The 26063-nt window shown below is 45.5% G+C and overlaps 1 protein-coding gene across 2 annotated transcripts in view; it reads right to left on the bottom strand.

Annotated features, from left to right (window-relative positions):
• Nucleotides 1-26063, bottom strand: part of LOC142311030 (rap1 GTPase-GDP dissociation stimulator 1-like) — a 331284-nt gene that overhangs the window by 191242 nt on the left and 113979 nt on the right. Inside the window, exon 3 of one of the 2 annotated variants that reach the window (XM_075349021.1) lies at nucleotides 129-251. The exons of the other annotated variant lie outside the window; for it this stretch is intronic. Coding sequence (XP_075205136.1) covers nucleotides 129-251 — 123 coding nt within the window. The remainder of the gene's footprint in view (nucleotides 1-128; nucleotides 252-26063) is intronic. 2 annotated transcript variants of the gene reach the window in all.

Below are 26063 nucleotides of genomic sequence, written 5' to 3'. Positions count from 1 at the left end.
CGATCCACGCCGCCTGCCCGCGGCAGGGGGCGGGGCTTACCGGGACACGATCCATGACGGAAAGATCCGTCCATGGTCGTGAAGGGGTTAATAGTCAAAATAATTGTACAAACAGCAGCGATCATTACCATTCTTTGCCAGCTCAGCAAGAACATGTGCAACCTTCTCTGCACAATTTGGACTGCTTGTAAGTATTTTGCCCAGTGTTGGTAGCACATCGTAGTCTGTAAGCAGCTTAGCTGATGTCTGCACTGTGGAGAGAATAAAGAGAGCATGATGTTATTTTGTCATTCTTATGTGATGACTGTGATGTGGTATTACTTGTTGATGAATTGTGTATTCTTGCATTTTTATCTTTATTTTAAAAATCTTGTTTAGCTGATTTCACTGTTTGTTGTAAAGTTGTTAATACAGATGATGCTTGTCGAAAGTTGTGGCCCTTTTTCTATATTTACTTCACAAGGAGATAATCTCTTATCATAAAAACAACACTAAGGTGGTCTCTGAGTGTAGTACATCAAGAACCCATACAAATCACTTCAAAGACCATTTCAGAAGTATATACAAACAAATCTTTATTATTATTATTATTATTATATGTGGGGGGTCTGTCTACACTAGGTAATGTATCCTTAAATGATCTGCATTTCAGCTTTACGTGAAGCTTGTCTCTGCATTATATGAGCAATACCCCTGGTATATTCATTGTATATGATTCATGCTTGATTCCTCTATATGGACTTATCCTTATCTTATGGGTACATTCAACCTTTACTTCCCAATGGGGATATCATAACACAGTAAATTAATCCTTGTGATATACATTTTTTCCTTGCCTGTTATCCCCTATAGACAAGGATTGTGATTATATGCTCTCATGTCACAATCATGTTAATTTATTACTATGACAGACCCTCCACCCTCCTTTACACCTTATCAATTTTTAATTATGTCTATTGTGTCTTTTGCTATATTGACTGGTTTGAAAAAACATAAAGGTATTGGCTACTTTGAAATAAAGGTGCAGATGTGAGTTGTGGTAAGATTGAGGGGCACTGCAGCCAAAATTTGAGATGCTGCCACCTGACTGCAGGCCCCCTATGCTAATGCTAGGTGGTTTCTCCCCCTGGAAAGACTCACCAGCTACCCCCGGCTCCTGTGGTATGACCTGATCGGATATAAGTCACTGCGCTGCCCAGCTTCCGGTCTCTTTGTTCCTGGACCCGGACCTGTTTGGGCGGCCGGTGGCGTATACCCGCTTCGGAAGGCGGTAAGAGAGCAATCAGCAGGGAGGGAGAGTTTTGCCCACGGTGCTTTAGCTGTGAGCGGCTCCCTCCCTGCTGAGGAAAAAGTGACATGTGCCGGTGAGCGGTGTTTTCAGAGAAATACCCGCCCGCCGGTCCGCCTGTGCTCACCGTCCGTCGCAAATCCCCCATCAGCAGGGAAGGAAGCGTCTGACTCACAGCGCTGTTAGTTGTGAGCGGCTTCCTCCATGCTGAGGCTCCAGCTAGGTGTGCCGGCGAGCGGCGTTCTGAGTGAACTACCCGCCCGCCGGTCAGCTGGAGCCCGCCCCTCATTTTGAAAAGAGCGCGAAAGCGCTCTTTGCTTATGGTGCCGGCCGCCTGCCGCCCTGCCTCTGCCAGCGGTGGGTGCGAGTGCAGGCTGTGAGCTGGGCGGTTCCCTGATGCAGCGCAGGTGGAAGCGCTGCAGCGGAGGAACCGCCGGTTTTTGTGGAAATAACAAACCCCGTGCCCCTGCTCCCTCCACTGCCCTGTCACCGCTGCCCTGTCACAGCCAGTACAGGGGAGCGGGGAGAATGCGGGGGCAGGCTGTGGATGGGCACAGCCTCTGATGCAGCTCGGATTGGAGGTGCTGCATTGGTGGCTGTGCTGATTGCAGAAGTCAGCAGGATCCACCCATCCCCACTGGTATCCCCAGACAAGTTAAAATAAATAAATAAATTATAAAAAATAAATAAATAAATTAGAAATAAAAAGAATAAATAAATTAAGTAATTAAATTATAAATAAAATAAATAAATAAATAAATTGAATAAATAAAAAAAAAAAAAGAAGCTGTTAGTCATGAAGGAGCTAGGGGTCAATCTGGGTATCCCGGCCAGTGGGGGAATTACGTGGTGTGGTCAGGCCTCACTTCAACTGTGCAGGGTGGGGGGGAGGTAAGCTGTGACATGTGCATTGTACAACCCTCACTCACTTGTATAATCCCCTACCTCCCCTTCTGTGGGTAGCGGCTTGGATCGGACTCTGTTCCCCTCCCCCCACCTGGGGATATGCACGGGCGTTGGGGCCCCGGGCGTCATGAGTCACATGTAGATTTAGACCCCCTTTTTTCTTCAGACTAACCCCTGGTGGGGTCCCGCGGCGGGATGATGAGCATCAGGGTGTACATTGGCCTGGACAGCGGAGTGCTGTTGGAATTGGGCAGGAACATCCGGAGTCCGGCCTCCCCCTTTTCTTTTGCACATTCTGGCAAGTACCGTTACGTGGGATTGCGGGGTGGAATAAGCGCCCTGGGGGGGTCACGTGATGTCACCAGGCAACAGGTTTTCCTCCCTATTCAACATTATGTAATTAAGTCATGTTTGACCGACACTATAGGTGTACTGAGGAAATCATACACCCGCCTTAATAGGCGCTATAGTAGCTGCCATTACTACCTCTTGTGGTCGGCATTCCGCAGTCTGATTGCTTTTACTGTAAAGAACCCTTCACATTCAGCTGCGGTAGGAGGAAGTGATGTTCCAGTCCTTTATAGTGACCACACACGATTTATGCGAAAAAAAAAAAAAAAATGGAATCTCCTCCTCCATTCCTCGCAATAATCTAGTTGTCTTCTTGAACTGACTAATCTCAGAATGTCCCCCACCGCATTTTTTGATAAATAAAAAAAAAAAAAAAAAAAAAAAATTTGAGCAGAACTGGATCCCAGATTTTGGGTGTGGCCTGTCAGGGGATTTATAGGAGGGTTACATTATGTTGGCTCACAGGAGATCACCTCTCCTTGGGATACACTTTAACTTAGTGCTGTAGTTAACAAGGCGTAAGCTATGTTCGTCACTGATAACTTAATGGTAATAGCAAAGTGTATTTCTGTGCATTGTCGTGTTTGTTGGAGTTTCAGTTCAACAGACGAAAATGAATATGTGAGATGCGAAAACTGTCATTTTATGTAAGTGCATAATTATGCCCGCTAATATTTCCTGAGCAATTAGGTCCACATAAATAGCCTCAAAAAAAAAAAAAAAATATACACAATTTTAGTTTAGGTCTCCGGTGTGCACAAATGACAAGTGCTTTCCCATGTGTTAGTAGACAACAATCATTCTAATACTAGACTATAGAGGGTGTCAAGTAGCTTCATTATTTGAAGCACCTATTATGAATTTTAAAAAAAATAAATAAATTATGGAACAGCCCCTCCCTTTGGGTTTGACTTTTGTTTTGGAAGGTTTTGCCTCATGAAAATAGTTTTTATCGGCTTTTACCCATTGTATGGAGGTTTATCTTTCGGCCCCTGCGGTTCCATAGGTATGAACTTCAACTTTGCGGTTTAAGGTCATTTCTATTGCTGTCATTGTTTTCAAGGCGCCTTTCCTAGGCTTCCGGTGTAGGACTAAGCGGCAGGATCACGTTACCCGGTATCGTTAAATTGGTCCAACCCTAGGTGCGGTAAGATTAAACTTTATTTTCCGCTACATGAAATCAGGCACCTGAAAAGGAGGAACTGATTGTGTAGCTGAATTTTTCTTTAAGCTTCAACGGCTACATTCGCTTCAAGAGCAGTGACGGCTGAACCGATAGGGGGTGTATTTAACAGCAGCAGGTCTGGCTGTTTGGGTTTGTTTTCAACACAACGTTTTTTATAAAAAAAAAAAAAAGTGGAATTATCAGTTGGTTACCAAGCCCAGGGAAAAAAGAAAAAAAAAAAACCCGTCTAACCACCTGTTAACGACTTTCATTATCAGTAGTGGGCTGTTTAGGCTTTTTGGTTTTTAGAATGCGCATAAGTTAACGAAAGGTTAAAGTCATACCAGGTATCCAGTTGCCGTGATAGTATTGTTTACTCCCTATTGATTTTCCAATTCCAGGTATCCTCCTTAACTCCGTCCGCTGGCAGGTCCAAAGAGTTTTGATTCCTTAAATTCGGAATGGTACTCCCATCGAAAGGAGGCCGATGACCCGGCCTCTCGTTAAAACACAGACATGATGGGCCTATAGTAGGGTATGCAGCGAGTGGGGTTTACCAGGCGGGTGAAAAGCATGATGATTTTCAAGCGATCCCTTGCTAATGTATAACCGGCAGTATTTAGTGATTCTACTTCACCAACGGTTACCATTTTTTCCTGTTGTGAGCAAACTGGTACGGGGTTTTTACCCTGCAATTCTTCAGTTGCGAAACTGGACCTGCACGACCAAGGCCTAGTGGGACCCACGGTATGGAATGGGTAGTGGTTTAGCGGCAGGTGGGTGGATGTCAGGAGGCCTAATACTCCTGGCTGTTTGTCGATATTTTAAGGTGCCGGGTCGGGTGGTTACGCCCATTGTGGTTTTGATCTTAAAGCTTAGTCACACAGGCTGAAGAAAGGCCTAGGTCTATCTAGCCAAGCCTGTCTTTCCTCACAGTTTTGGGATCTTTTTCCCCACCTCTGGTTGGTATGCCTAAGGTGTTAGTGATAGCTCTCAGACGAACAGGGACGACGGTGAGCAACTTTTAACCATGAAGATTTTTTCCCATATTTGGCGGACAATTTTATGGCGGTAAATTGGTGATGGTTGTTATTGTGGGTGCGCTAGTAGCAGTACCTGGGATGTAAACACCCCTCCCTTCCCCCCCCAGAACTGGGGTGCTGCTGAAGCTTTGGGGCAAGTGTGTATGAGCGTGGTTTCAATGGGATGGTTTTGGCAACGCAAATGCATTTTGAGGAACGTCCGTACCGAGTCTGTTTTATAAACCGTCAATAGTAGAAGGGCAAGAGGCTACTGACTGTCATATAGGCTAGCGTAACATTACATACGTTCCAGATTTGTGTATTAATAATAAAAAAAAAAACGCGAGTTTTTGCCAAATCACCCCAAGGGAAAGGGGGTCTGCTGGTTAAGAGAATTTTGATGGTTTTCGAGAGTTTTTCCTTTCTGACAATGTTTTCTTTTTCAGATGTAAGTCGGCCTAGGTTTCAAGCTTAAGTCATGCCCATACTTTTCGGGCAGCGGGAAAAGGTGATCCTCGCCCTGGCGGTTGGTCCGTGGTTTCCATTGGCCTGGATGTGATTGGAGAAGTTGCCGGGAGCTGGTTGAGCTGAGTGTGCTACCTGAGGTGTTCTGGATTGGTGAGCTGCCCTCCACAGTTGACTTGGCGACACAAGTAGATGTCACAGATTTGGTCTCCTGCAACCTAGCTGCGCTTCGCCTCGTACCCTCATCCGGTCAGAGATGGTTCAACTTTTCCTGTTATTTTCCTAATTTAAGATGGGCAAGGCAGAGGTGATTTTCAGCTCATATTGGAACGTATCCAAGGAAGGATGTGTTACGGGGCTGTTCTTGGTGCACGGGCAACCAGTGCCTACCTAAGTTGATTGTGTAAAATATATATATATAATTTAAAAAAAAAATAAATAAAAATATGGTGTGGTACCGCCAGCTGGAAGGTATTAACTTTGTTGTCCTTATAAGGGAGCGGGTGCATCTTCAATGATGCGGTTTTTTTGGATGGGTTGATAGTGGGAATGTGCGAGGAGATGGCTCAGGTATTGTGGTTTTTGGGGGGGTCGCAGCTTGCTAGCGCTGTGCTGCTCCTTGGCGGAAGGGGTAGGAAAAGTGGTGGTGAAATACCCGCACCGGACGGCCGGTGGTGGAAAATTTCCCAAAACCCCATGGTGTTGGCTGGTAATGCCTAATTTGAAAGCTGCGACCATAATTTACGCCAAAGTAAAAGATGAGAGTGTTTTTTCCCTATGCCTCTCCATAAGTGAAAATAAAAGTAATTTAACTTATAATGAACTGTGTGGTGTCTTTCTAGGGGGGAAAAGGTGGTGTTTGGGTCCTGGCAGTCTTAGGGGCACTGCAGCCAAAATTTGAGATGCTGCCACCTGACTGCAGGCCCCCTATGCTAATGCTAGGTGGTTTCTCCCCCTGGAAAGACTCACCAGCTACCCCCGGCTTCCTTCTGTAGCCATCAAAATTCAGTTTGGTGCTTGTTCACACACAGCCACCGCCTCCTGCTCCAAGGCATCGTTATTTAGACACCACCTGCCTGAACCTTGTTCCGCCCTCATCCATGTTTGCTGGTCTGGCACTGTGAGGGCCAGTCCTGACATTGTGCTGGTGTGTGTGGTTCTGCCACACACACTGGCACCTGGGCTGCCTTTATTCGCGGTTGTCAGTCCTGGCAGCATGGGAGCGGTTCAGACATGTCTCAGGTAAGTGGTGTCTTCATATGGTCCTGCTGATTTATATGAGACCTTATGGTACATAATAATTTATAATATAGCGTTAGGGACCCCCCTATAGAGATTTGCCGTGACGGGGCAGGGGGGCTCAAATCATTGATCAATCATTTGCAAAAAATCTCATTGAATTTTTACAGTAGGAACGAATTTGTGAATATTACACTTTTTATTTCTTCATTGTTGCAGTCCATTCATGAGCAGTGCTGGCTCCCTTCCTTTTTCGTCCCCCGGCTCCTGTGGTATGACCTGATCGGATATAAGTCACTGCGCTGCCCAGCTTCCGGTCTCTTTGTTCCTGGACCCGGACCTGTTTCCCACCCTCCCTCCCCTTTGTTTTATGAGTTTTTGTGGAGTGTCTTTGTGTTAAGTCGCAGCAGCGGAAGGGGTAGGAAAAGTGGTGGTGAAATACCCGCACCGGACGGCCGGTGGCGGAAAATTTCCCAAAACCCCATGGTGTTGGCTGGTAATGCCTAATTTGAAAGCTGCGACCATAATTTATGCCAAAGTAAAAGATGAGAGTGTTTTTTCCCTATGCCTCTCCATAAGTGAAAATAAAAGTAATTTAACTTATAATGAACTGTGTGGTGTCTTTCTAGGGGGGAAAAGGTGGTGTTTGGGTCCTGGCAGTCATCATCCCCACATCATGCATGTATGGATATAAACTCCTCAAGATTAAAATTGCAGCACCAAGAAGGAAAAAACATGGAGTTATGAAATTCACAAAATGAATAGACCTGTTAATGACATGCACATAATGAAAAAAATATAAGCAAAGTTATCATTAGTTGTTTGAGGAATGTTCTGCTACACTGAACACACTTGGGTACCAAATCATCAAGATCCGCTGCTGGCAGCTCCTTTTGCATTTGCTGATCAATGATGTTCCAGATATGCTCAATGGGACACCAATCCAAAGATGCTGCAGGCATTGATAGCACGTCTAGGCCATGTGGGCTGCTTACAGTATTGCAAGGAACATGTGGCCTGATCTTGTGTTAAAAAACAGCAATTGAATTATTCTGTTCTGTAGGTGAAATTGGACATTACATAAAAGGCCTTAGGTGGCAAAAAAATATCACCCAAATGAAGGTATTTATATTACATGGGACTATGAGTCAGATGTCCAACTACAAGTGATCCACTAAACTCACGCTTTCAAAGGCTATTAAGGTGCAGAGCAAAGCTGCAATGGAAGCTGGAATTGAGGTCTGTCCTGTTCAATAATTAAATACTCTTCAATGCAAAGATGGCCAGATATTAATTTAGAAACTGAGTGGGCAACGCCATGAAAAGGTCTTTACAATTGAGCATCACACCAATCCTATGCCAAGAATTATGGTATAAGATAATGTATGGTAGCTAGACATCTCTAGTCTTTATTCCAGGTACACTAACAGCTGAGCATTACATTAATTTGGTGTTTAGCTTTTGTGATATGATTTTGGTGGTGCTAGAGGTGCCTAGACATAAAGTGATAAGGCTAAGGATATGGCGCTTTTGGAGGCTAACCTTTCAAGAACATGATTTTCTTGGGATTCATCTGCAAAAAGAGGCAAAAAAAATATGATTTCCATAAGATGCAATTTTTTTAAAGAACAGTTCTGTAGGCATCAGATGTTATACCTCTTTTCTTTGGTTCAACATTGTCTTTTCGCCATGTATACTGTAGATTAAGGAGCAACTCTTCTTAACAGCCTTCCATGGGAACTCGCTGTTGAAGATCAATCATCCTTAGCACCACCAGACTCTCCACACTCCATCTTGTAGTTTGACAAATACTGCCTCCTCTACCCTGTCTCCAGAAAACATCTCCTGAGCATCACTCATAGTGACTTGTTAACACCATACTGTAAAATCAGCATAGCATTTTTGAAACCGGCAGGATTAAACACCTCACCAACAATTAAAGTGATTGTTAGGTCTAAATCCACTCTATGTGACTGCAGACTTGTGAGTAGTCACATCTCAGGCACTGTGCGCTGTGAGGATTTGCCGGTTTCAGAATCAGGCACGGCATTCGAATGGCCGTGAGTATGCAATATATACCTAGCGGCCAGAATACGACTAGAGGGATGTGGCCTAGCTCAATGCAAATATATTGAGAGAGGCCATGCCCATCTAGTCGGATTATAACCAGGACTATGCATATTGCATACTTGCGGCCACGTGACTGCCATTCTCGGTCTGAAACCGGCATATTCTCAAAGCACACAATGTATGAGCTAAACATCATTATTGCTCTCATGTGCCATTAAAATAATGTGTTTAGCTTTTACAGGTTCTTTTTTACACTGTCCATTGCTTGCTGCTGAATGACTTAACTGAGTCCATCAGTGAGGTTCTTCTGACAGAGAAGTGTGTAAAGGTACCGTCACACTAAGCGACACTCCAGCGATCCCACCAGCAACCTGACCTGGCAGGGATCGCTGGAGCGTCTCTACACGGGTTGCTGGTGAGCTGTCACACAGGCAGATCTCACCAGCAACCAGTGACCAGCCCCCAGCCAGCAGCGACGCGTGGAAGCATGCTGCGCTTGGTAACTAAGGTAAATATCGGGTAACCAAGGTAAGGGCTTCTTGGTTACCCGATGTTTACTGTGGTTACTAGCCTCCGCAGAAGCCGGCTCCCTGCTCCCTGCACATTTAGTTGTTGCTCTGTCGCTGTCACACACAGGGATGTGTGCTTCACAGCAGGAGAGCAACAACTAAAAAATGGCCCAGGACATTCAGCAACAACCAACGACCTCACAGCAGGGGCCAGGTTGTTGCTGGATGTCACACACAGCGACATCACTAGCAACATCGCTGCTACATCACAAAAGTCGTGTCTCAGCGGCATTGTTTGTAGCGATGTTGCTTAGTGAGACGTGGCCTTAATTCTTATCTGTCTCTTTCTGAGTTCCTTTAAACTGATTTATGACTACTTGAAAGTTGATCTCAGCTTTGTGGTCAGAACTCAGCACAAGGGAACTCAACAAGCTCATTCAGCTGCCAGCAATAGACTGTGCAAAATAAAGGCTACAGGAGCAAAAAATGGTGCAAAATTGGTTATGAAACCCTATTGCAATAATGAGTTTTAGCCAAAAATAGTAAAAATTAAAGTTCTCAAATATAAACTTCTAACATTGAATTGTAATACATATCTCTTATCTGCATACAATTTTTAATTTGCTAATTTAGTAATGGATCGGAAGTATTTTGTGAAGTTGACGATGTGGTTATTCATTCCAATAAGGGAAGGGGGGAATCTGTCATTTGAATCTTAAGATTCTTATCACAGGTATGAGGTCTTTGGGCTACACACCACGCGCATTCATCTACGTTAAGTTATTACCATGTTCTCTGCTAGAATTAGCTTTTAGCAATGATAATTAAGTACATATTAATACCATATTTAATTTCAGAAGAAACACTGAAACTGTGTTTAAAAACTGAAAAAAATCACAATGTAATTCACCTAACAGAGTCTTAAAATTTGCCAAGAATAACAGAAAATTCCTTTAATCTGCCAATACTGGGACCTGAGGTATAGTTTCTATTTTCAAGAGGATTGGATTATCGGACAGTCATAGAAACGTTTGTAGTATTTAGGGCATAGAGCCTGAAGGAAAACACTAAACAGTCCAGAACAGATAACATAACTTTATTTTAATCAGAGAAGTAATTGGTTATCTGGTGTGAAAATGGATCATTAGAATCTCTGGAGTATTAGGTGCTGCAGTTTTGCTGTACTTTTTCTACCACACTGCTGCTCCCTGACAAAGAACAATACTATTTAAATTAGATATGTTATATATCTGGCATATTATCTCACCCCATGATGGATGCCATAGAGCTGTGGGAGTAGTATATCAGTTATCCTATGGTACTAAGTGTATTCACTACTAGTAATGTGTGAGCACTACCATGCTTGGGAGCTTGGTACTTTTAAAGAGCAGTTGGATGCTCGGATGGGCTCGACTCATGTACTGAGTATAATGGAAGTCACTAGGAAACGAGCATTTTTCTGGAAGATCTTTCATAAAAATGCTTGAGTTCTCCATCGGTGTACATACACTGCCTAGGAACACTCACAGAGAACCTGTGTCGTGCGCACAGGTCCAGGGAGCTGGAAGCAGAGGACAACCATTATCGACAAGTGATAATTTTTAAGCAAATTGAAAGATCTGTTTTCACAACATCGAATGATATTACGATTGCTAGCAACTATTAGACATTGTGATTATCGCTGTCTTAAGAAAGATATTGTGATTTCACATACAATTTTTGCCCTGCCTAATAAGGGCTTAAGTCTAAAGCAGGCTGTACACGCTACGATATATCTAACAAGATGTCAGCGGTTTCACGTTATAAGTGACGCACATCCGGCATCGTTAGTGATATCGTAGCGTGTGACAGCTATGAACGAGCAGAAATACTCACCTTCTTGTTCATTGTTGACACATCGCTCATTTTCTAAAAATCGTACGTCCAGTTGTTCATTGTTCCCAAGGCAGCACACATCGCTTCGTGTGACACCCCGGGAACAATGAACTGCAGCTTACCTGCGGCCACCGCCAATGCGGAAGGAAGGAGGTGGGCGGGTTGTTTACATCCCGCTCATCTCCGCCCCTCTGCTTCTATTGGCTGGCCGCTGTTTGACGTCGCTGTGACGCCAAACGTCCCTCCCCCTTCAGGAAGTGGATGTTCGCCGCTCACAGCAACGTCGTTTGGAAGGTAAGTGCGTGTGACGGGGGGGTTACAGCATTGTGCAACTCGGGCAACAAATTGCCTGTGCCGCACAAACGATGGAGGCGGGTGCGATCGCAAATGCGATCGCACGATAAATTATAACGTGTAAAGCAGCCTTTAGGCCCGCTTTACACGCTGCGATATTGTTACCGATATCGCTAGCGAGCGTACCCGCCCCCATCGTTTGTGCAACACAGGCAAATCGCTGCCCGTGGCGCAAAAAAACGCGCGGACCCATCACACTACTTACCTGCCCAGCGACGTTGCTATGGCCGGCGAACCGCCTCCTTTCTAAGGGAGCGGTTCGTTCGGTGTCACACTGACGTCACTAAGTGGCCACCCAATCAAAGCAGAGGGGTGGAGATGAGCGGGATGTAACATCCCGCCCACCTTCTTCCTTCCTCATTGCCGGCGGCTGCAGGTAAGGTGAGGTTCCTTGTTCCTGCGGTGTCACACGTAGCGATGTGTCCTGCCGCAGGAACAATGAACTACATCGTACAAGCAGCAGCAATGATAATTGGGAAGAGGGTTGAGGTCACTGATGAACGATTTTGAATGTTTTTGCGACGATTCAAAATCACTCATAGGTGTCACACGCAACGACATCGCTAAAGCGGCCCGATGTGCGTCACAAATTCTGTGACCTCAACGAGATCACTTTAGGGATATCGTAGCGTGTAAAGCCACCCTAATTCCTGCCTATACGCCTGTAATCCAAACCTATCCCTCCTCCAGCAGCAAGCCCTACAGTGTATTCAGGTAACAACAGTTTGACGCCAATGACAGTAATTAGCCTGGAAAAGGACTTTTGGTTTTAGGATGCAGCAGCAGTATAAGTATAAAAGTACTATTAACCCCTTCACGACCCTTGACGGATCTATCCGTTATGGAGCGTGTGACGTTAAGCCCCGCCCCCTGCCGCGGGCAGGTTGCGGCGATCCGCGCATATATCAGCTGTTTTCAACAGCTGACATGTGTGTCTGCATGTTACGAGTGGAATCACTTCCACTTGCAACAATTAACCCCTTACATATCGCTGCCAAAGTCTGGCAGCGAGATGTATATGTGCGCGACCATGATTTTCACTTACCGCCGCCCCCACCGGAAGTCACGTGTGTGATCACATGACTTTCGGTGGTTGCCGTGGTAGCACAGGGTCATGTGATGACGCCTGTAGCTATGTGAGTCACTTTCTGCTTCACTCGGCCCGGAGCCGAATGAATCAGGAAGTGATCATATCTGCTGTTTACAGCTGTATAGCTGTGATCAGCAGATAGGGAAGAGCGATCGGATTGCTGACCGCTATAGCCCCCTAGGGGAACTAGCAAAATAAAATAAAAAAAAAAGTTTTAAAAAATAAAAAAACCTAAAAGTTCAAATCACCCCCCTTTCACTCCATTGAAAATTAAAGGGTTAAAAAAATAAATATACACATATTTGGTATTGCCGCGTTCAGAAATGCCCGATCTATCAAAATATAAAATCAATTCATCTCATTGGTAAACGACGTAGAAGAAAAAAATTCCAAACGCCAAAATTACGTTTTTTGGTCGCCGCAAGTTTTACGTAAAATGCAATAATAGGCGATCAAAATGTAACATCTGCATAAAAATGGTACCATTAGAAACGTCAGCTCGAGACGCAAAAAACAAGTCATCACTGAGCCATAGATCCCAAAAAATGAGATTTTGGAAAATGGAGCAAAACGTATGCCACTTTTATTGGACAAGCTTGTGAATTTTTTTTAACCCCTTAGATACAAGTAAACCTATACATGTTTGATGTCTACAAACTCGCACCGACCTCAGGCATCATATCCATACATCAGTTTTATCATACAGTGAACACGGGGAATAAAACTTCACAAAAGCTATCGTGCAATCACACTATTTTTGCAGTTTTTCCACACTTGGAATTTATTTGCTGTTTTCCAGTTCACTATATGGTAAAATTTATGGTTTCATTTAAAACACAACTCATCCCGCAAAAAACAAGTCCTTATATGGCAAAATTGATGGAAAAATAAAAAAGGAACGGCTCTCGGAAGAAGGGGAGCAAAAAACAAAAACGCAAAAACGGAAAGTGCCCGGGGGCTGAAGGGGTTAAAGGACTGTTTTGCAATAAAGCCTGCCTATATGTCTGCTCTAATCATTAACCTTCCCTCCTACAGCAGCTATTCCTACAGTGAATGTAGGTAACAGCAGTATTAATAGGGAATAGAATAAATGTAGTCCTGAAAAAGACTTTTGGTTTTAGGGTGCAGCAGCAGTATTACCATAAAAGTACCATTAAAGGACTGTTTTGCAATTATGCCTGCCTACATGCCTGCTCTAATCATTACCCTTCCCTCCTACAGCAGCTATTCCTACAGTGAATGTAGGTAACAGCAGTATTAATAGGGAATAGAATAAATGTAGTCCTGAAAAAGACTTTTGGTTTTAGGGTGCAGCAGCAGTATTACTATAAAAGTACCATTAAAGGACTGTTTTGCAATTAAGCCTGCCTACATGCCTCCTCTAATCATTACCCTTCCCTCCTACAGCAGCTAGTCCTACAGTGAATGTAGGTAACAGCAGTATTAATAGGGAATAGAATAAATGTAGCCATGACCAGGGACTTTTGGTTTTAGGGTGCAGCAGCAAGGACTGCAAAGCTATAATTTCTGCCCATATGCATGTAATTCTAACCTATCCCTCCTCCATATAGCTTCAAAATGCGTTGAATTAATGAACCACATTTTTGTTTAATAACGCACAGCATCATCATTGATCAGCAGTGCAGAACAACCACTAATTGTCCTTCCTTCCTCCTTATTGGCTCTTGGAGTCTGTTGATCTGCAGCACTGGTCATTTATATGCCTTATTTCATATGCCTCAGTGCCCACATATGATCATTTACTTCTCCCCTTTTTTTCTTGTATAAAACTCATTGTTTTTACCTCCTAAAATTGAAGCCAGCAATGGAATTTGAATCAGGCCTACAGCTTTCCACCAATTCCTCTGATTGCAAACATTTTGCCAGAGCTTCTAAAGAAGGCCTGCATTCTAATTCTGGTAGTTCCATACTGGCCCAAGAGAATCTGGTTTACCCTGCTGAATATAATGAATCTTCAGAGCTTGGTCTATCTTTTAAATGTTTCAGGTCTCCTGTTACAAGGTTCAGTCGGTCACTACAATTTGGACATTTTTCATCTTTCAGCTTGGATATATAGAGGTCTGTTCTACTTCCTCCACAGTACACCCCTCTCACAGAATGATGCCCCAAGACACAGTAGGATGGCCATAATGTCCCCTCCATCACATACACACACAGACACAATATCATGGCCACATATCTCCACAGTCATTTCCACACAGTATGATTCCCAGCTTCCTATATATTGTGTAATACCTCCACAGCTTCTAACACATAGTATAATGTCTCAATAGCCTCCCACACTTAGTATGTTACCTTATCAGTCCCCAACACACATTATGATGCCCTGCATTCCGTTCTCCGACACACAGCATGATGCCCCTCAAAGCTCTCCACACAGATGCCCACACTGTCCCCACCAAACAGTAGTATTCCCCCATGAAGTATTTCCCTCAGAAAACTAATAATAGACCCCCTACACTGCCCTTCTCCATAATACTCCCTCTACACTGCCCCTCTCCATGATATCTCTCCTACACTGCCCTATGTATAATATCCCTAACACACATTGCCCCTCTGTATAATATACCCACACACAATGCCCCTATGTATAATATACCCCCCCACACACTGCTCCTCTGTATAATATCCCCCCACACACTGCTCCTCTGTATAATATTGCCTCACACACCGCTCCTCTGTATAATGTTCCCACATGCACACTGCTCTTCTGTATAATATGCCCCCCGCACTTTGCTCCTTATAATAATATCCCCCACACACACTGCCACTCTGTATAATATCCCTCAAGTACGCTACCCTTTTGTATACTATCCTCCCACACAAACTGCCCCTCTTTATATATATCCTCAAACACACACTGTCCTTCTGTATAATATCCCCCCACACACATTGCCCCTCTATATAACATCCTCCTGGTATATATGTCCTCCTCCTGATATATATTTCCCCTTCCTGGTATATATCCTATATTTCCCCATCCTGGGCCCTTACTGTTATGTATGTTCCCATCCTGGTTTGTTGTCCACTTCCTAGCATACATGTCCTCCTACTGATATATATGTACCAATCCTGGGACCCTTCTGGTATGTATGTCCCCATCCTGGTTTATTTTTCCCCATCTTGGTATATATATCCCATCCTGCCCCTGGTATGTATATCCCCCTCCTGGGCATATTCTGGTATATATATCCCCAGCCTGGTTTTTGTCCCCTTTCTGGTATATATGTCCTTCTTCTTGTATATATGTAGGCCCCTGTAGGAAGGCACTACAGGGGCCTTCCTGGTGTATATTAATCCCCCTCCTGGGCACATTCTAATATAATGTCTTTATCCTGTTTTTTGTCCCCTTTCTTTTATATATGTCCTTCTTCTCGTATATGTCCCCTTCCTGGGCCCCTCCTGGTGCATATATATATATATATATATATATATATATATATATATCCCCTCCTTTGTACATTCTGGTATAATGTCCCCTTCCTGGTTTTTGTTCTCTTCCTGATATATATATGTCCTCCTTCTTGTATGTGTCCCCTTCTTAGGCCCCTCCTGGTGTATATATATCGCCCTTCTGGGGACATTCTGGTATATATGTCCCCATCCTGGTTCTTGTCCCCTTCCTGGTATATATGTCCTCCTTTTTCTATATATATCCCCTTCCAGGGCCCCTGCTGGTTTATATATATCCCCCTCCTGGGCACATCGTGGTATAATGTCCTCATCCTGGTTTTTGTCCCCTTCCTGGTATATATATCCTCCTTCTTGTATATATGTCAACTTTCAGTGCCACTCCTGGTGTATATATATCCCCCTCCTTGGCACATTCTGGTATAATTCCCCATCCTGGTTTTTGTCCCTTTCCAGATATATGTTATAAAACATATAAAACATTTTACTCACCCTCCCTGGCTCCCACATTATGCGGCATCCTCTCTGAGCCGCTGAAAAAAGACCATAACAGGGGAAATCTGGGCACAGCTTAAACCATTTGTATGCTGGAAAAATCCAGAGGTAAAAGTAGGACAATATGAGACCTTACTGAATGCAAAAAGTGATCAATTTTAATAAGTGCAGGAATTTGAAAAAACACCATAAAAAATGTGAAAGACCAAAGACTAGAAGGGTCCCCCATATACAGAATTGCACCCCACCACTGAAACCTTAGTAACAGACAATATAATTTACAGGCTCAAAAAATGCATGATCAAAAACAATATACCGATAAATGCAATGTCAGAAGATACATAGTAAACAATCAGATTGCATGGTACAGTGCAAGGAAGCCTGTTAATACAAAACCCTGAGTATAAATTGTGAAGGAGGTAGTGTGGAAGCGCTAGTGTGGCGCCCCTGAGCCGGTCAGGCACCACTGAGTACTACACCCATGCTGGGACAGTACTTCCAGGTAATCCTAAGGACCAGAATGAGGTGTGTACGCACAGACACAGAGCAACCAGTTCTCCCACACCATTAGATGGGACCCTTGGGTAGTCTCCAGAGGGGGGCTGCTAAACCTGTCGGTGAGGGGAACTACAAGTACCTCACCAACTTGTCAGAGTCCGAGCCTCAGCAGCAACACAGGGAGCCATAAGGAGAAAGAGCCTGGAGCCATCTCACTTGGTCCACACTGCCGGCAAACGGTCCAAACACAGGGGAGAAAAGGCAGCAGCGACTCCCTGGATAGACCCCCATTGTACTTCAAGTCAGGGGGTTATCCGAACACTAAGCGCTAGGAAGGCGAGCTAACAGGTCATCCTCAGACTGGCCCGAAGGAGCCCCTGGTCCTACCTAGTTCATCACAGCAACGCCCGGGTCAGCTCACAGTAACAGCAAAGTGAGTAAAAACCAGTTGAAAGACTCTTGAACTCTGCTTGTGTTAATCAGACACCTCTAACTTACACACCTGAGCCCCTGGGGCCTGGCTCACTCACGGGAGGCCATAAAATCTGACTGCAGACCCCATCAGTCCCAGACGCTCATAAAATCTGCAGTGGCGGTCATCCACATCCCTAACCGCAAGCCATGAGTGGCGTCACGACACATTTATAAAAACTAACAGTACCTGTTGCCAGATTGAAGAAACCCTGTGGCGTCCCTGAAGCTGGAGCGACATCCCTGCGGCGACACATTAGAATCACGTATTATGCCACCTTGTGTGGCTTCATCAGGGGTGTATTGGCGGAAGCAAGGCAGGGATTGGGAATTGCATGTCCCCCCACCACACCCGGCAATCTTCAGCTCACGGAGCGCCTACCTCTGCCCGCTGGATGCTGTGTCCTTGCCACCTCCATGTTGCCCACAGCAATGTGATGAGGTCGCAGAGTAATGACCTCAACATGGTGGGCCGTGGGATGATGCGCCGGCATACTGCTCTGCTCCACTCACATTGCTTCCGGCCACATGGCTAATTTGCATGTAATGCCCTAGAAGGGCTTCACATGCAATTTAGCCATGTGTGCAGTGGATAAAGAGAGGGGCCTAGCCGGCCTGTCGCCTTATAAATCTAAGTAATTACCCTAGGCCCGTCCAGGTTCTCTTCTTCACCAGGTCCAATATAGCAGTCATGGTTGTAATGGCCTGCTGGCGGCCCTGATGATGCACACAGAGACCCCTGCTCAGAGTATGATGCCCCCAGGGACACCCACACATAATATTATACCCCCACAGCTGCCTCAACATACTATAGATGTCATCACAATACATTCATCCACACAGATCTTATTATCATTGTCCCCACAACCCCCCACACACAGTATGATTGCCCTTCAGTCAGCCACTCATAGTTTAATGCCCTACCAATGTGTACACACACAGCTAGACTACATCAAAATACAGACAGCTTTACCACATACAGTTCTGCTACAGTATTGAACTTGAGAAAGTCACATGATCCAATTTTCCTAGCAGGAGCTTCATTTTTTACATAGATTGCATTGTGTACTGGGGACTTGTCATCTCCTTGCTCTACCTTTATATTTAGCTATATCTACACTGAACAAAATATAAATGTACAATTTTTGTTTTTGATCCCATTTTCCCTGAGCTGAACACTAAGATCTATAGGGGGCTTTACACGCTGCGATATCGCTAACGATATATTGTCGGGGTCACGGTGTTTGTGACGCACATCCGGCGTCGTTAGCGACATCGCAGCGTGTGACAGCTAGGAGCGACGATCAACGATAGCAAAAACTGCAAAAATTGTTGATCGTTGAAACGTTGCTCCTTTTCATAATATTGTTGGTGGTGCATGCCGCTGGTTGTTCATCGTTCCTGCAGCACCACACATCGCTGTGTGTGACACCGCAGGAACGACGAACATCATCCTACCTGCATCCACCAGAAAAGAAGGAAGGAAGGAGGTGGGCGGCATGTTCCGGCCACTCATCTCCTCCGCTTCTCTTCTATTGGACGGCCGTTGTGACGTCGCTGTGAAACCGAACGCACCTCCCCCTTGAAGGAGGGATTGTTCGGCAGCAACAGCGACGGCGCTGAACAGGTATGTGCGTGTGACGCTGCCATAGCGATATTGTTCGCTACATCAGGGATTACCACATGTCGCTCGAACGATGGGGGCGGGTGCTATCGCTCGCAACATCGGTAGCAATCGCTAGTGATGTCGCAGCGTGTAAAGCACCCTTAAGACATTGTATATTTACATAAAACACCTTTTTCTCTCAAATATTGTTCACAAATTTGTCTAAATCTGTTAGTGAGCACTTCTCTTTTGCTGAGATTTTCCATCCACCTCACTGGTGTGGCATATCAAGATGCTGATTAGACTGCATGATTATTGCACAGGTGTGCCTTAGGCTGGCCACTCTAAAATGTGCACTTCAGTGGGAGCAAAAACATAAGTGTTCGTTTATATTTTTGTTCAGTGTATGTCATGAGGCCCTGGATACAACTGTAGTTGGGACAAACCCCTGACAAACCCCTGACTTCCCTGGACAGCTGGATAGCTCCCCAAATTCTAGACAGTCGAACTGGGTCCAGGATGGTTGACAGGTATGTGTTTATGCTATATATACATTCTAGAAAACTTTATTTTAAAGACATTGCTGAAAACTGATTGAAACTTTCCTGTTAGACTATAATTGCCAAAAATTGCCTTCTTTTTACTTTGAGCATCAAAAAGAATAATTTTGTAAGACATTATGATAGCGTACTTACAATACATTCTTTTGAAATATGAAGTATAGTAAAAAGATACATGGGGCCTTTTAAAATTCCATCTGTCACCTTTCCTTGCGACAGCCCTGTTGCCATGCCAACAGAATGAATCTTAAGAATATGGAGATAGCTTTTAAGGCCAGTATATGGAGGACTAACAGGTAAAATTAGCCAACTTCTGCTCAAATTAGGTAAATCACACTTTGCAATTACCTCTACATAGTTATCGTGTGCACTGATTTATTTCGCAAACTCGTTAAAAGAAGCTGAATTTACCTGAATGATAGTAACGGTTATAGATTCTCCGATACATAAGAGTGGTACTGTCGTGGGCGGAGGGGACATGCTCGCCACGCTCGGGTCCGGGGCTTCTGCTGCTGCTGCTCGGTGGCTCGAGCGGTGGGCCGGACCTGGGGACTCGAGCAGCGCTCCTCACCCGTGAGTGAAAAGGGATGGTTTGGTTAGGGAGAGTGTTCGTGACGCCACCCACGGGATGTGGTGATGATAGCACCACCGCTGCTGGTGACGGGGATTCCGGGAGAGATGGTAGGGAGCAGCGAGGATGTTGTCCCCTCCGTGGGTAGGGGGTTAGTGATCCCGGGGCCCGATGGTGTAATGGGGAGGCTGGATGGCTGGGGTGCAGGGACTGCGTGGCGCGGTGCCGGACGGCACTGGTGTACTCACTCAGACAATCACTGACAGGGTCTCTGGTAAACCAAAACGGCCGGGACGGGTCCTGCAGCCGGCTGCAGTGTTGTTGTTGTGCTCTCCCCGGAGGGCTGATGGTGGCTGCCTTTCCCTGAACCTTGTAGAATGTTCTGACTCCTGTGGTTACCCACCGGTAGTCCGCTCCCCGGCATATAGGGGCCGTAGGAGCCCGTTTTGCCCGCAGGCGCTTGCCCTTGGATCTCTAGCCTGTGGCGGTGGCTGTATATCCTCACGGTGTGGACTGTTGCCTTCTGTCGGGGCTTGGTTGTTGGGGAACCCCTGGGGTTCCTGTCACACTCGGACTTGACTATTGACAGCGGCTCCAAGCCTGGTCGGGGTCCGATGGCCCTGCCTGTGTGCTTAGCTTCACTTCGCTCCTCGATTCGGTACCGGCGGGCCAATGTCTGACCCCGGTCCTTACGGCTTCGCAGAGTTCCACCAACTCCTGCAGACGGCCACCACTGTCTGCCAACCTTGCTGTCAGTGCCTGGGCTCCTACTCAGACACCTCAAGTGTTTACTCCTCTCACTTCCACCTCCTAAACTGATCTGCACTTTTCCCGCCTCCAGGCCTGTGAACTCCTCGGTGGGTGGGGCCAACCGCCTGGCTCCGCCCCACCTGGTGTGGACATCAGACCTTGGAGGGAGGCAACAAGGGTTTTTGATTGACTGTTGTTACTGTCTAGTGTGGGGGGTGTGTATGTTGGTATGTATGTGACTACCTGGCTAGTCCAGGGCGTCAAACTCCCCCTTGGTAAAATGCAGACCGTCCGCGGGCTGCCCGTCCATCACCGGTTTTATTTTTCAAACTGCAAAAGATAATTTAACATATTAAACATTCAACGTAAGTATGTTTTCAAATCTTTCCTTACGAGAGGTATAGTGCTTTAACATTTCAAACATTTTTATTAAAACGGATGGGTTCATGGTCATCCGCTCCCCCACCCAAATAACCTGATCCTTGATGCTGCCCCTAAGAAATATCAAGCACCCCTCTTCCCCAGTCCAGGTCCAGGTTACCGGAGCAGGAACGGGTACGGTGTCTCGCACCCAGCTGTCACTTCAGGGGGCCCCACATCCAGGGGGACCCCTGACCCCCAGAGGATGGCCACTGGTCCTGGTGGTGGCCGGGCCCCAGCCTCCTCTGCTGTGGGCCCTTCCTCCAATCTGCCTCTCCGGAGGCGGCACAGACAAAAACCAGCCCACCAAACTATTTACAAACCCACAAGTTCGTGGGTGGCCTGCCAGTTCTCGGCCATGTTCATGAGCAGTTTCTCATGTGGGCGGTAAAACACATAGGGTCCCTCCGTGGACAACTTGCCGGCAACGTCCGGGATAATCACGGTAGACAATCAGGTGAAAAACTCGGTTTGATTTAGTGTTCATTCAAAGTGCTGAGGGTCCCAACGGGGACAACTTGGTTGCAACGGAGGACCGCCGCCTTTACTTGAGGTCACACTCATCAAGGACCTCCTCTAGCTTGATATCCGGACTAGAGTTGAGCGCGGTTCGAGGTTCGAGGTTCTCCAGTTCTAGGCTCGATTTTGGGGGCTGTTCGAGATCGAACTAGAACTCGAGCTTTTTGCAAAAGCTCGATAGTTCTAGATACGTTTGAGAACGGTTCTAGCAGCAAAAAGCAGGGCTTTTTACAGCTACAGTGTGCAGGAGCCATCGCTGGCAGCCTGTCAGAAGCTGGTAACCAAGATAAACATCGGGTATCCAAGCAAAGCGCTTTGGTTAGTAACCCGATGTTTATCTTAGTTACGTGCAGGAAGCCCACACTTCCCCGCTCAGCTCGCTCCGCCCCCTCCTGCCCGCGGCATGTAACACACACACACACACACACACACACACACACACACCCCCGGCTTACCTGCGGTGATGAAGTCCCGCCATCCCGACCTCAGCGCTGTCACTGTCCTCCATGGCCGCCGCTTGTCACATCACCTCTCGCTTCCGACCCGAGACTGACTAGCAGTGACGTCACGGGCCTCTCGCGATACTTGGTGTGAAGGCGCCGGTCATTGAACTCAGTGACAGGGGCTGTCAGTGTGCTGGAGATCAGCGCAGGTAATGTACCTCGCTGACAGCAGCACTTGTCATGCCCTGCAGTGACCTGGGCTGACCCATTGATGTTAGCTCAGGTCACTGCACTGCTCTCCCAGCCAATGGGGAACATCCTGCTCTTCATTGACTGGGGCAGTGTGGATCGTCATGGCAACCCCTTGGATTACACCAGACCTGGATTTGTTTTTCATTCTAATAAATTGGTTAAAGAGGGAATGTATTGGGGAGTGTTTTTTCAAATAAAAATGTGGTTGTCGTCTATTTTTTTTTATTACTGACTGGGTTGGTGATGTCGGGTATCTGATAGACGCCTGACCTCACCAACCCCAGGGCTTGATGCCAGGTGACATTACACATCTGGTATTAACCCCATATATTACCCCGTTTGAGCTGGGGCAAAGCACCAGGATTGGCGCATCTAATGGATGCGCCACTTCTGGGGCGGCTGCGGCCTGCTATTTTTAGGCTGGGGAGAGTCCAATAACCATGGACCTCCCTAGTCTGAGAATATCAGGCCCCAGCTGTCTGCTTTACCTTGGCTGGTGATCCAATTTTGGGGGACCCCTACGTGTTTTTTTTTTAATTATTTATTTAATTTAAAATAACAGCGTGGGGTGCCCTCAGTTTTGGATTACCAGCTAAGGTGAGGTTGCCAGCTGTGGTCTGCAGGCTGCAGCCGTCTGCTTTACCCTAGCTGGCTACAAAACTAGGGGGAACCCTACGTCATTTTTTTTTCATTTTTTTGGCTAAATACAAAGCTAAGCACCCCTTAGTGCCACATGAAAGGCACCAAAGGGTGTTCCACTTTTTCTCCACTTTTTCTTCACTTTTTCTTCACTTTTTCTCCACTTTTTTCTCCACTTTTTCTCCATTTTTTCTCCACTTTTTCTCCACTTTTTCTCCACTTTTTCTCCACTTTTTCTCCACTTTTTCTCCATTTTTTTCTCCACTTTTTCTCCATTTTTTTCTCCACTTTTTCTCCACTTTTTCTCCACTTTTTCTCCACTTTTTCTCCATTTTTTCTCCATTTTTTCTCCACTTTTTCTCCACTTTTTCTCCACTTTTTCTCCGTTCTTTTTCTATGGTCGGTCTACCCATTAGCTCTGCCATGCATACTGTAGCTCTACACCTACTGCACATGTTACTTTATGATTGACATCTCTTTCGTACCAGAGCTGTCTAAGTCTACTCTGACCCCATATTTGTCATTACTATATTGTCATTGTACTGTATTATGACATTTGTATCATGTGTTTCATTTCTTGCTGTGTTGCAATTTTTTTGCTGCATCCCAATTGTACCTCTACATTGTTCGAGTTTATGTTATTGTTCTCTCATTCTTATGTGATAATGATTATTGTCATTTTTCATGATTACATGCAGATAAGTCCAATCTGACGAAGGCTCAGGCCGAAACGTCATTTGTAACTTGTTTTGGACAAAAACATATATGCTTATGAAAATTTTTTTTTCTTAATACGGACCAATAAAGAGTGATTTTGCATTACTATCCGTTGTGACTTACTGACTTAGTCTGGGAGATTTAGAGTGCCGAGGTTACTCACTAATTTTATCTATTATTACCTCTGAGCACCTATATACCAGTGAGCAGAGCTTCCTCTACAGTAGTTCTCCTGATTAGGCATGCCCTTACCTCATGAGCAGGGCATTGCAGCTTTGGTAGCAACCATTACGACATGGACTCTGCTGCTGTGGACCCGAGAAGAGTGAGTGCAGATTCATTGCACCCACACTCCTCACATGAAGGGTCCGCACTCCTAGAAAATGGGGGATACGTTCCCTGAGTGTCTCCCCCCCATATTCTAGACGGTCCAGAGTCGTCGTGGGACCCCTTTATTTTTTTTCTTACAATAAATTGGTGAAAGAGGAAATGTTTTGGGGACTGTTTTTTCAAATAAATTTCTTTTGTCGATTTCTTTTTTTGTTAGTACTGACAGTTTATGATGTTGAGTATCTAATAGATGCCATGACATCACAAACTGCTGGGCTTCATCTCAGGTTACTTTACAGCTAGTATCAACCCGATTTATTACCCCGTTTGCCACTGCACCAGGGCACGGGATGAGCTGGGGTGAAGCGCCAGGATTGGCGCATCTAGTGGATGCGCCATGTCTGGGGTGCCTGCGGCCTGCTATTTTTAGGCTGTGAAGGCCCAATAACTATGGACCTTCCCACCCTGAGAATACCAGACCACAGCTGTCCGCTTTACCTTGGCTGGTGATCCAATTTGGGGGGGACCCTACTTTTATTGTGTAATTATTAATATTTATAAAATAATTATAAAAAAGAGCCTGAGGGGACCTCCACATTGGATCCCCAACCACGGTAAAGCTGCCAGCTGTGGTTTTAATGCTACAGCCGTCTGCTTTACCCTAGCTGGCTATCAAAAATGGGGGGACCCAACGTCATTTTTTTTTTTAACTATTTTTTAAATAGAAAAAATTAATGGGCTTCCCTGTATTTTGATTGCCAACCAAGGTAACGGCATGCAGATGGGGGTGGCAACCCATAGCTGTCTGCTTTATCTGCGCTGAGAATCAAAAATACCGCGGAGCGCTACGTCATTTTTTTAAAGATTTATTTTTACAGCACTGTGATGTCCAGCAATCAAAATACAGGGAAGCCCATTTTATTTTTAGTTATTTAAATAAATAATTAAAAAAAATATATATGGGCTCCCGCTGCATTTTTTGTATTGCTAGCTAAGGGTAATCCAAGCAGCTACTGGCTGCTAACCCCCACTGCTTGGTGTTACCTTCACTGGCAATGGAAAATCCAGGGAAGCATTTTTTATTTTTTTTGCCAAAAAAACTACAAAAAAAGGACGTGAGCTTCGCCATATTTTTGTATGCTAGCCAGGTATAGCAGGCAGGTGCTGGAAGAGTTGGATACAGCGCCAGAAGATGGCGCTTCTATGAAAATGCCATTTTCTGAGGCGGCTGCAGACTGCAATTCGCAGCAGTGGGGCCCAGAAAGCTCAGGCCAACCTGTGGTGCGGATTCCAATCCCCAGCTGCCTAGTTGTACCTGGCTGGACACAAAAATGGGGCGAAGCCTACGTCATTTGTTTTCTAATTATTTCATGAAATTCATAAAATAATAAAAAAAGGGCTTCCCTTTATTTTTGGTTCCCAGCCGGGTACAAATAGGCAACTGGGGGTTGGGGCAGCCGTACCTGCCTAGCATACAAAAATATGGCGATGCCCACATAATTTTTTCAGACGGCAAAAAACTTCTGCATACAGTCCTGGATGGAATATGCTGAGCCTTGTAGTTCTGCAGCTGCTGTCTGTCTGTATGGAGAAGAGCAGACAGCAGCTACCAAAAAAATGACGTGGGCTTTGCCATATTTTTGTATGCTAGCCAGGTACAGCAGGCAGCCACGGGCTGCCTCCAACCCCCAGTTGCCTATTTGTACCCGGCTGGGAACCAAAAATATAGGGAAGCCTGTTTTTTTTTAATTATTTCACTTATTTCATGAAATAATTAAAAAACAAATGACGTGGGCTTCGCCCCATTTTTGTGTCCAGCCGGGTACAACTAGGCAGCTGGGGATTGGAATCCGCAGCACAGGTTAGCCCGAGGTTTCTGGGCGCCTCTGCTGCTGATTTCAGTCCGCAGCCGTCCCAGAAAATGGCGCTCTCATAGAAGCGCCATCATCTGGCGCTGTATCCAACTCTTCCAACAGCCCTGGAGCCGGGTGGCTTGTTGGGTAATCATGAGTTAATACTGGCTTTG

This window comes from Anomaloglossus baeobatrachus, chromosome 5 (assembly GCF_048569485.1).
Source record: "Anomaloglossus baeobatrachus isolate aAnoBae1 chromosome 5, aAnoBae1.hap1, whole genome shotgun sequence".
Classification (NCBI taxonomy): Eukaryota; Metazoa; Chordata; class Amphibia; order Anura; family Aromobatidae; genus Anomaloglossus; species Anomaloglossus baeobatrachus.
This window is presented reverse-complemented; position numbering and strand designations above follow the sequence as displayed.